The sequence below is a fragment of the Amphiura filiformis genome, chromosome 5, assembly GCF_039555335.1.
Source record: "Amphiura filiformis chromosome 5, Afil_fr2py, whole genome shotgun sequence".
Lineage (NCBI taxonomy): Eukaryota > Metazoa > Echinodermata > Ophiuroidea > Amphilepidida > Amphiuridae > Amphiura > Amphiura filiformis.
This window is the reverse complement of record NC_092632.1, coordinates 28989789-29002155: the sequence shown is the minus strand read 5'-3', so window position 1 is coordinate 29002155 and position 12367 is coordinate 28989789. Positions and strand designations below refer to the sequence as shown.

The 12367-nt window shown below is 35.9% G+C and overlaps 1 protein-coding gene and 1 pseudogene across 1 annotated transcript; both read left to right on the top strand.

Moving 5' to 3' along the window:
* Nucleotides 1-2686: 2686 nt before the first annotated feature.
* LOC140152117 (craniofacial development protein 2 pseudogene) lies at nucleotides 2687-3406 on the top strand (annotated as a pseudogene).
* Nucleotides 3407-4600: 1194 nt separating this feature from the next.
* Nucleotides 4601-5905, top strand: LOC140152116 (uncharacterized). Its single transcript, XM_072174413.1, has 2 exons — nucleotides 4601-4966; nucleotides 5894-5905. Exons 1-2 carry the CDS (start codon nucleotides 4601-4603, stop codon nucleotides 5903-5905), a joined length of 378 nt encoding a protein of 125 aa, XP_072030514.1.
* Nucleotides 5906-12367: the final 6462 nt, after the last annotated feature.

The window sequence follows — 12367 nt, the reverse complement described above, 5'->3', positions numbered from 1 at the left end:
AAACCAAGGTTAACATGCTGCTTAAAATTAATTGTATTTTAGTGCTTACCAAATATTAATGTTGCCAAAATCAAATATTTTGTTAGATTAAGGACCACTGCATCGATCCATATATCTTGACTTTACTTTCAAAATGAGACTTTTTCGTGGAGAATGTTGGGCGCGTTGCATGAACTGTCGTGACACCGTAAAAACATCAATATCAACGTGGACCGTGCGTATTACTAGTTTCAATAAGGCCAATCTCAAACGCATTTTAATGAACAATCTGTACTTATAAACCGCGGGTATGAATGAAATCAATTTTCACACCTTAATATTGCTTTATTATAATGATTTCTTACAAACAAAAGGATCATGTTAATCGTTTTGTTCATAATCCTTGACTCTCTTTAATATATTTTTAAATGGGCACATTTTGTACGTGCAAAATCTTCAAAACTGGCTAATCGCAAGCTCTCTACTGTCACCAATCAGCCATAAATAAACCCTTTTATCATGTTTATGACAAACTTTCATATTGATTGATGGTTAGGGTTAGGCTAGTGAGAATAGCCTGGTAAATTGTAAATAAGATTTGATCATAGAACAAGAAATGTCTTTAAAAAGACAACGCCATGGATGAAGATCATGTTTCATAATTTTGCATTGCAAGTACTTGGAATGTTAGTAAATTTGAATGTTTGGCACAACTAACCGGATGCGAAATATTGGCATTTATTGGTAAATACCACCAATGACATACTAGGAAATACTCAAAATTTTTATGTCGAAAGCTGAATTGGAAAATGTGTGCTAAATAGGTCTACATTTAATTCATACTTGTAACAAACAAACAAACAAATTGAAATCACATCCTCTGAGTTTTACAACAATCCAACAATCTATATTCAGATAACCTTCAGAATGTTTGCTGCTTAAGGGATTTCATATCAACCAAGTTTCATGACAATTCAACTATCTATTATCAGTAACTGTTAACCTTGATATGACCTTGATGGTTTTGACGCTTAGGGCCTAATTGTGATTACATGCACCACGTTTTATGAAAATCAGACTATCGATGCTCAGTTGACATAAAATGCGCTTGACACCACTTTGAACATTCTGACAATCCAACACAATATATACTTAGTCGACCTCAAATGACCTTTAACAATTTTGGGCAGAATTGTTATCCACAATCTGACAATCTATACTCAATTCACCTCGGATGACCTTGACCTGACCTTCAACATTTTCCGCTTACTAACCCACCATGTTCATAACAATCTAACTCCTTCGAATTCCTCTCAAATATTTTATTCATATATTACTCCAAATTTCTGTCCTTTTACCTTTTCTGTGTTTTACCATTTACCAATATTTAGTATAAAATCCATTAAAAGCATGGTAATTAATTTTAGATATATTTATTCGCAATGTATAGTTTACTGGTAGTTACAATCACATTATATTAAACCAAAAAGACTGATTACTCAACCAAAGCCACTATCTACCCCAATTTACTGGTACCCCCCCCGACGACTAGTGTCACTCCCAACATCAATTAGTGTTGGTAGTAGGCACCTGCACTATTTATCCCCAGCTCTGGTCAGATCAGGGAATGGTCAGATAATGCTCATTATTATTGTTGAATTAGTGGTCACACTTTACTTGTCAATGCTTGTTGACAGCTTATCAGAAGTCTGGATCAGCAGGGGTATCCTTTTTCGTTGAGCAAAATTTTTCAAAATGTTTAATGTCGAATGGTTCCTAAAAACCTTATTTGTGGACGGATTTTCATTGCTGACAAAACAAAATATATGTTTAATATATTAATTATTTCATTAATAGCAATTTTCAATTAGCCATCTTATCAGTAAAGCTGATAGGAGGCCAAATCCAGACTTTGCTCGTATTTACATTGTTATGGGGTAGTGGGACCCCTGATGAAGGAAATGTCAGCTAGAGCCAAATGAGCTTTTCTTGGGGAATAGCCCACCGGCATCCACAACTGGATCTGGGCAGCAGCAGATTTCATTAGGAGATACTAGGCAGAAGATGAAGTCAATGACTGGTCTTACTGGCAGGTTTTTCTAGAGATTGGAGAGCTACTAGCTGGAGTCTAGGGAATGGTCTCCTTTCTACTGCGCAATGGTGGAAGGCAACGGCAAACCACCACCGACTAATTGCCAAGTAAACCTATGATGATGAGTACAACTAACGTAAAGAGAGATATGACACTGGATAGTGAGACCCCCAGGCCTGAAGGTGTCTCAAAAGCTACTGGGGAAGAGAGAACAGATGGCATCTGCCTGGGCATCAATGACGCTGTCACGTTAAAGCCGCAAGGAGGCGTGAAAGCTGATAATCCCAAGGAGAATGCCAGACGTAACCTCTGGAAATCAACATTGAAGATTGCGACTTGGAATGTCAGGACAATGAATCTGGGAAAGCTAGACATTCTAACAAATGAATTAGAGAGAAATGATGTGCACCTAACAGGAATTTCAGAGATGAGATGGACAGGAAAGGACATTTCACCACACTAAGTAAACACGTTGTTTACTATTCTGGTACAGAAAGTAAAAGAGAGCATGGAGTTGCTTTTGTAGTAAATGAAGAAGTCGCCAAATGTGTTCTAGGTTATAACCCGATAAATGAAAGAATCATTACCATTCGTATCCAAGGCAAACCAATGAATATGTCAGTAATCCAAGCATACGCACCCACCTCTGCATCAAGTGATGAAGAAATCCAACAATTTTATGACCAGCTACAACAGGCCATAGACAGCATTCACAAGAGAGACATTCTTGTCGTCACAGGTGACTTCAATGCTAAAGTTGGAGCAAGGAGTACCAATAAATATGTGATGGGCAGTAATGGCTTAGGAGAACAAAATGAGAGGGGAGAGATGCTTGTTGACTTTTGCCAAGAGAACAAATTTGCAATCATCAACACCTACTTCAAACAACACCCAAGACGACTATATACCTGGTCATCACCAGATCAAAGCACCAGAAATCAGATTGATTACATCTTGGTACAAAGAAGATGGAAATCTAGTTTCATATCTGCGAAGACCCTCCCAGGAGCGGACTGTGGATCTGATCACCAACTTCTGATATCTACCATGAAAATGAAACTAAGGAGGATCAAGCGACAGCGAAAACCAGCCAGATTTGATGTAAGCAAGATCAATGACCAATACAGAGTGGAAGTTAAGAACCAGTTCCAGAGTCTAATGGAGACTGACTCCGAAGAATCTACTCCAGAAGAACTGTGGCAAAACATCAAGAAAGCAGTGACAGAAACAGCTCAAGGGACTCTTCCCAGATGTAAGAGCAAGAAAAACCTTGGCTCACAGAAGAGGTCTTCAAATTGGCTGATCAAAGAAGAAAGGTTAAAGCAAATGGTTTGAAGAACAAAGATCAACGTGGAGAGTATCGTGAGTTGAACAGGAAAATCCAGCAACAAATCAGAAGAGATAAAACTTCTTTCATCACCAAGAAATGTGCTGAAGTGGAAAAGGATAGTGTATCAGGCAACACCAAAGATATGTATAAAAATATCAAAGCACTGACTTCCAAACCTGTTCCAAGACTCAACGTACTGAAGGATGAAAATGGAACCATCCTAACGGAGGTTGAAGAAATTAAATCAAGATGGAAACAATACTGTGAAAAATTATATGCATCTCAAGAAGACAATGCAGAGGAGGAAGATGGGGTTGAAAGCGAAGATACTGACAGTGAACCAGAGATCCTGTTGAGTGAGGTTAACCAAGCAGTGAATAGGCTCAAGAATGGTAAATCACCAGGAATTGACAACATCCAGGCAGAACTGTTGAAAGAGAGTGAAGGGGAAGGTGTTGCAATAATTCACAGACTATGTAACAAGATTTGGCACAGTAAAGAATGGCCAGAGGACTGGAAAAGGCTGTTTTCCTACCTTTTACCAAAGAAGGGAGACACAAGGGAATGTGCTAACAACCGCACCATCGCCTTAATTTCACATGCTAGTAAAGTCCTCCTCCATATCATTGCTGAGAGAATTAGAAATCATCTTGAGAATGAATTACCACCAGAGCAGGCTGGCTTTAGAAGGGGAAGAGGGACAAGAAACCAAATTGGCAATTTGAGGAATTTAATGGAGAAAAATAGGGAATTCCAGCAACCATTATACCTTTGCTTCATTGACTACTCAAAGGCATTTGATTGTGTGCTGCATAGGCAGCTGTGGAGAATAATGAAAGAAATGGGGTTCTCCGAGCATGTGACTGACCTGATTTGCTCATTATATCACAACCAAGAAGCCACCGTTAGAACAGAGAGTGGAGACAGTGAGTGGTTCACTATTGGCCAAGGTGTTCGTCAAGGATGCATTCTGTCACCGTACCTTTTCAACATATATGCAGAGTACATCATGAGGAGAGCATTGGTTGGTGTTACAGGTCAGGTGTCAGTCGGAGGACGAAAGATTAACAACCTCAGATACGCTGACGACACCAACCCTTATTGCAAAGTCATCAGATGAGCTTCAGGACCTTATAGACAGAGTAAAAGCAAGTAGTGAGGAATTTGGGCTGCATCTCAATGTCAAGAAAACAAAGATAATGATCTGTGGAGGAGATACAAATCAGCAAGTGAAGGTGAATGGAGAAGATGTGGAACAAGTTGACACTTTCAACTTTCGGGGATCACTTATAGACAATGCAGGGGGCAGTTCACAGGAAATCAGAAGACGCCTAGCCATGGCAAGATCATCTGCAATTGCGTTGACAGATATATGGAAAGACAGAGGTATTTCTAAAGCTACCAAGATTCATATTATGGATGCTCTGGTTTTCCCGATTGCCTTGTATGGCTGTGAAACGTGGGCGGTTGGAATGACAGATAAGAAAAAGATCATGGCGTTTGAAATATGGTGCTGGCGGAAGATGCTGAGAATATCGTGGAAAGAACATAAGACCAATGAATTTGTAAGAAACCAAATTGGAGACCATGCTTCCGTGTCCCAAAAAATAGATCGTTTTAAACTGGCGTATTTTGGCCACATTTCTAGAAGAGATGGTGACAGCATTGAGAAGATAATTATGCAAGGTCACGCCATAGAAGGCAGTCGTAGAAGAGGTAGACAGAAGCTTAGATGGACTGATGGAATTAAACAATTAACAGGCCTTTCTCTCGTCGCAGCCCACCGTCTGGCTCAAGACAGAAGCTGCTGGGATACCATCATCAACAGGGTCACAAAGGGTCAGTCATGACCCATAGGACCACGACGACGACGACATTGTTATAGTCAAAAAACAGATACTTTGTCTGGTAGCCCCGGCAACCCAGTCTGCATGGGGCTCAGTTGTGAACATACACAACAGAAACCGGCTGTGAAGGAGCCTATATGCACGTAAACAACTTTCTAGTATAATAAAATCCGTTCTTGAGTATAATAAAGAAAGTCATGCATTGGCAACATGAAGGAAATACCTATTGCCAACTTGGTAAAATGCATACTCGTAGCCCAATCTTGTACATCATAGCACCCAGTTAAGGTTTGTAGTTTCGAAATGTTGCAATTAAACATTAGTTCTTTCAAATATGAAACGCTAAAACACAAATCTAGAACAAACAATCATTATATTTAGAAAGATATAGCAGACTTTCCATGATAGAGATTGAACCCAAGACAAAGTACACCCAAATATAAATTAAGTGTCAATTCAGAATTAAGCCATGGCTGAAAAAAAAACCCTACGTGGCCTCTTCTGACAGCACCACATTTCCCACGAAATATACTTCTACCTTACAAGATAATCCTTTGACATCCGATGATGGAAATAGAGTTCATTTAGATTACGTGAACCTGGGTGTGAACTTAATTAGCCAAACCTGTGTATCTTTGGTTTTAGGTTGTGTTGTGACCACCAGAACGTGTATAAAGCCCAATAACGTTAATAATTATGTATCATTACTCCATGCATATTTTGGTAACGTTTCACGTACATGACGTATGAGAAAAGTATGCACCTGTCAGAGAAAAATAAACATTTTAGTACTTATTATTATTATTATTATTATTATTATTATTATTATTATTATTATTATTATTATTATTATTATTATTATTATTATTAGTGGTATTATTATTATTATTATTATTATTATTATTATTATTATTATTATTATTATTATTTTTATTATTATTATTATTGGACCCATACCGTTCATGACTTCGTACATTAAAAGGTCTTTGTACTCTAAGATATGCAGTAATAAAGTGTAAAAAAACCTTTTGTATTAGTCACGTACGACAATAATTTTTGAAAACAAATTACCAACAATTTGTTCCCCTCTTTTTTACTATTATGGGTTTTTCATCTTGAGACTCTATTCCAGGAAGATTTTTTAAAGACAATTTTTGTATCGGCCTTATTTGTTTTTTAATTTACACTCGCAAATCGGCATAAAATAATACATAAAATCGGAAATAGACAAAAAATACCTCCGTCCTTATACGCCTTACATCGGAAAAGCTGATTATACGACAGATTTTACGATGTATCTGTCAACCGATAACTAACTGGTTAATTGCGAAAGCCGTTCGTAACGTGTCTTAAAAGTGTTTGTTTATTTTTAGCTACCATAGTAATAGTTTCTCCCATTTGATATTCGCTTCCTTACGTACGTATGGATTTATGTCAGAATTATTATCATCAGATTTGCCTGATATTGTGCTTGTAGATTTGCCTGAAATCGTGCTTGCAGACTTGCCTGATATTGTGCTTGTAAATCATTTGATCAGCAGTTACCCGCTATCCTTGCTAAACACAAACATAGTACAAGGTGTATTTTGATTGAATGGAAACAATGTGTTAAAAGTGCGTAAATCTTTTGAGAAGGACCCATGATACATGAACTTAATGCCATGTGCTCAGACAATGAATTTGTCATTTCCCCTGCACAAACATCGTATAAGAGAGAAAATAAGGGATATGTTTTAATAATCTGGATAATACACTTGGTCAAATGATAAGTCCTAGTTTGGCATGAGTGTATTTCAATAGTGCAACTAGTGCCGGAAATCCACCTGCAAGACAGATATTTATGTTTTCAAAAAATTGCAATATATTTTTATTTTAATGGATATTCCTTTTTTAAATATAGCACATAATGTCATAATAACATTCTGTATGCATGCAGTATGGGATAAATTTTGTTTCTTATCGGGATCTTCAAGACAAAACACGTATCTTTGTTGGTTTCTTTCATGAAGAACAAATGATCATGTCTTATTGATTATGAGTAATTCTTTGGTGGGATGCCCAGCATATTTGTGTAATTCTTATTTGTGACTGGACACGGCGAATCAGCCGTATAGTCGGCCCCGGTCAATTTTGTTTTATTTCGTGTTTAAAAAAATATATCATAAGCTTTAAAATGGTATATCATTTTGACTTCAAACGATATCCAATCATCCCCAAGTCAACGAGGTTCAGAAATGTCCTCATATTGTTCATTGTTGATTATACATAGACAAAATACAATGCTTTGTTATCTACCACTTGAACAGGATTTAGCCAAAGCGAACAAAGACAAGAACTATTCTATAGAAAATAGGTAGAAGCTTATTATCCTCTTCAGCAATAGTATTATTGATTGATTTAAACAGCGTTTGATGAGACACTTGTCGCAACGAATTGAGACACCTATGAATACGACCTTCACACACATTTTGCACTTTAACTCAGAATACAATTTGCCGAGTTTACGGCTCATTCGTAGTGTCCACTCACATTTGTTGTTCATACACTACGTTCCCTATTATGGAATTGTGATGGTAAATGTCGTATTGGTTTGTCAGTTTTAACTATGAAGCATGACAAAATGAAATGTTTTGCTTTTATTAACCATTTTGAATATGGATTTCATATCGGAAGTGACCTAAAGATACGTAAAGAGCGTACACGCCTATAGGCCCTGGTTCTCTTGTAGTAATATGACGACCAATAACGACATAATAGCTGACAACTCAACAAAATTCTTTTAGAAACTAAACATTGATGTAACATTGTACAGAACATATGCCTACCATCGTGAACTTCCCCACGTAAGAAGACAAGTGTGATCTCGTGACGTATCCAGCAATATTGGTAACAACGGGATGAAAGACGCTCATTGCTTTTGAAGACCAAATTAACAAGTTTGCGTATGACGTCCTGTCAACCGGGCCTGTCAACTAGACCAGCAATTCTGTATTGTGCAGGTTAGCAAACGCAAACCAGTCTTTTTAATTAATTCGGTCTTCAATTATGATTTTTTATCTGTAATTTCCAACCACATCTGAAAAGGATAACAAGACATGTAGACAAGATCTTGTAGACCTGTTGTAAACATTATGTAATCTTAGCTCAAAATATAGTCCACAATGGTGAAACTACCCTCAATAGTTAATATTTGTAGGAAACCAATGTGAGACACTTGCAAAGGAAGATATCGACAGAATGTTGTATTTGAGACCTTGTATTTTCTAAAATAGGGAAATATTAAGCATGCTTCTTTGCAGGAAGTTCTTTCTGATTATTATTTGTATTATTATTATTAGTGTTATTATTATTAGTGTTATTAACATTATTATTATTATTATTATTATTTTATTATCATTATCATTATCATTATCATTATTATTATTATTATTATTATTATTATTATTATTATTATTATTATTATTATTGAAGCACATTTCTATAGCGCTCTACAAATAACACATCGCTTTTGCTGCAAAACAAATGAGCGGTAGTCCTGGAAGCCACAGAAATAATTTGTATAAATTAAGGGTTATGATTCTAGTAATTTTTAATCTAATTTATAGCATCATTATTTATGATGCATGATATCTACAACCCAGGCTTATCTAATTAATTAATTTTTTACCTGCCTAGTAGTTCAGGAAGTAATTGAAACAGATGCTGAAGACCATGTCATTTCCTGAAGTTGTTTAGTCCATATTATGGGGAATACCTTTAACAATTTGTGTTCAACGGCAAAATTTGTAGAAAATATTTATTTATTGAACACGTCTTTGAGATATTATGCCCTGTTCCTTATGCCCGGGTATTGACTTTCTTGACATGAAAACGAAGTGTTTAACTTATTTATTGTAAGGGTTTGTTATATTATTAGTAAGAAATTGCACAGACAATGTGTGGTGAATAGTGTAGGTTGGAATTGACGAATCACTGAATGCCCCTTTAATTCATTAATACAGTCATATCTGAAAAAGGATTACAAGATATGTCGGTATCTTGTAGACCTGTTGTAAATGTCAATCAATAGTAATTATACGGAAAAGCGTCAGGACGGGAATCCCTATTTTGCGCTTCCTGCTGTTGTTGGTTCTTCAGACGCCTCTATCCTGGAAGGCCTACATTTAGTTTGTATCACTCAACTAGCTATAATTTTAAGCGTGCTTCTTTGCATGACGTGTTTTCTGACGCTGTATAATCCTGGATGCTGTACATAAATATTTTGCATTAACGCCAATTTATGATTTTAGTGATAATAATTTTAATATCACTCTACTACATGTACTATAACTTCAATATTGACGATGCATGATAGTACAAGCCATGCTCATCTATTGAATTAATTACCCAGGTAATTTCTAACTTACACGTTAGTTCAGGAAGTAATTCAAAGATTAAGGACGTTTCATTTCCTATTGTAAAATAGTCCGTTATTTAGTCCGTATTATAGGAAATACCCTTAACCATTTTGTGTTCAGCTATATCAACATTGAACATTTACGTCGTCTTTTGAGACATTATGCTCTATGTGATTTGCACGAAACTCCTCATGCCTGGGCATTGTCTCTCTAGACATGAAAAAGCGAAGTGTTTAGCTTGTGGTGAATAGTGTAGTTTGGAATTGACGGATCTCTGAATGCCTCTATAATTTATATCTGCAGTCATATCTGAAAAAGGATAACAAGATATATGTTGCAGAATAATTATACGGAAAAGCGTCAGGACGGGAATCCCTATTTTACGCTTCCTGCTGTTGTTGTTTGTTCAGACGCCCTTTATACTGAAAGGTCTGCATTTTGTTTGTTTCACTCAGCTAACTTTAACTTAGAGACGAATTTGTGATTAACTCTACCGCAAACGTTCGTCTGATGGCGCTATGGGCTCCCTTGACATAAGTGGAATTTTAGGCCCAACCTAAAAGTGCTCTCCTGTAAAATTCCCACCAGCAAATAAGGGCACGGAACTTAAACTCTTGTCGGGATTTCAGAGGAGCTCTCTATTTGCATATGAATTTCATCCCAAGGCAAAGGAGCCCAGGTGTGCCATTAGGGGAACGTTTATGAGACTGTAACTGTATTTGCGAGAAAACTAGTTCTAAAAGTTCCTATTTTTGCTAATGTCATGTTCAATATTTTCAAAATCTCATGTTTCAAAAAATCTGCAACCCTAATTTATAACGATTAGTGTACGTCCCCAGAGTAATCGCGGGGATGGATTATTTGTAATTAATATAGATTTTGTAATTGCTCTGAACCATTGTCTTTCTACGACAGAAATAAAACACCCACTTGTCAAGTACACTTGTCAAGTAGGAATTTCCGGGTATTAAGCAGGTCCACAACAAGTTTGTTATATAATGCCCAGATAATTTGACATAAAATAAATAGTTCCCCGAGGAGTTTAAATTAAACCCATAAAGTCGAATATAATGCATAATATGCACGCAAATACATTATTTAAATTCTTTAAAGTACCGGGTATCCCGAAATAGATTGTTTGAATAAATCTGATTAAAAAGAAATATTTCTTTAAATCGAGGACATTACCCAACGCTAAAAAAACAGCCGATTTTACTTGTTTTTCAACGAGCATGATATCTTCGAAATACAAGAGGCCTCCGGACTAACCACAAATTGCAGCAATTAGGCCTTTCAACTTTTTTCCAACTAAAATTTTGCACAATAATAGTGTATAAAATGGCTTCAATTTGGCGCTCATTTGGTAAATGCGTCAGGAGGTGTATATCTTCGCGGAAATATGAATATTATGAAATATAATAACTTATTGAATGTGCAGAATGCTTGGTTAAATCAAAATTCCACTTAATTTGGTTTCATTACTTGCCTACAGTTAATAGTGTAAACAAAATCATAAATCCTAAGTACCAAAATCTGCATTTTGATGGGTAAACACGTTTAAGTTGGGTGCTGTCACACATCTCTAAGTGCAATATAGGCTATGATGTTATAAATTACGTTTTGAATACGATTACATTAATTTATCTGTTCATGTGTTCTTATTCTGTATTTTGTCTGGTTATGCCCTTTGACCTACCATAACCTCGTAACAGCAAATGATAAAGATAAACTATATTCAGAAGAGGTATCATCTTACTCCGTACATCGATGGATATTGCTGGGAGGTGCCAAGCCCGATTTTTTGAACTTTTGAAATGAAAATAAGTCACCTAAATTTTAGTAGATATTTCCCATGCAGCAGTTTGATTTTTGCCGGGGATTTTTGACGTGTTTATGGTGACAGATTGCCACAGCATTTGATATTTTGTTCTTATTTCTGTGAAATATCACAACTAGTAGTTTTTGACATTAACACGACAACTTCCTTAACAAAGAAATCTTTTGTTTTAAAGTTGAATTTTGAAATGAAAACTAAAAGATATGGCATGTATTTCTTACTCCATGTCAATCAACTGAGAAGTAGCAGAAATTCAATTGAAAAAATACAACCAAATGGCGGGATATGAGTAAGGGGATCGTAAAATCGGCCCATACATTTGCTTACTGTAAATCTATTTATACATTCATCATGGTATCCGTTGAAATGGAATTTGTCACACCTCGTAAAACACAGGACTTGACTTTCATCACCTTTTTGTTATGTCAAGCTTACTCTCAAACCCCAAATGAATATGAATTAATTTTGAAGGTCGTTGTTGATCTTTGTGGTACTCATTTCATAATCCTGTTTAATTGAAAGTTCAAATCACGTTTTGAGTCCGTAAAGTGTATTTTATTTTCAGTCTGCCTAAATGTTGATGAGAAGTAAAGCTACACGCACATTATACGACAGACAAGCAATCAAATAAAACGGGAAAATAATAATAATAATAATAATAATAATAATAATAATAATAATAATAATAATAATAATAATAATAATAATAATAATAATAATAATAATAATAATAATAATAATAATAATATTGTCGTAGCCTCAGCGATTTAAACATTTCGGAATATCGTAAAACATAAGCATCAAAATTCAGTTTTTCGCTCCTTGGTAGCATAGATATGACATTCAACAACTCTTCCTATACTTTTGTACAGGAGCCAACCGTTG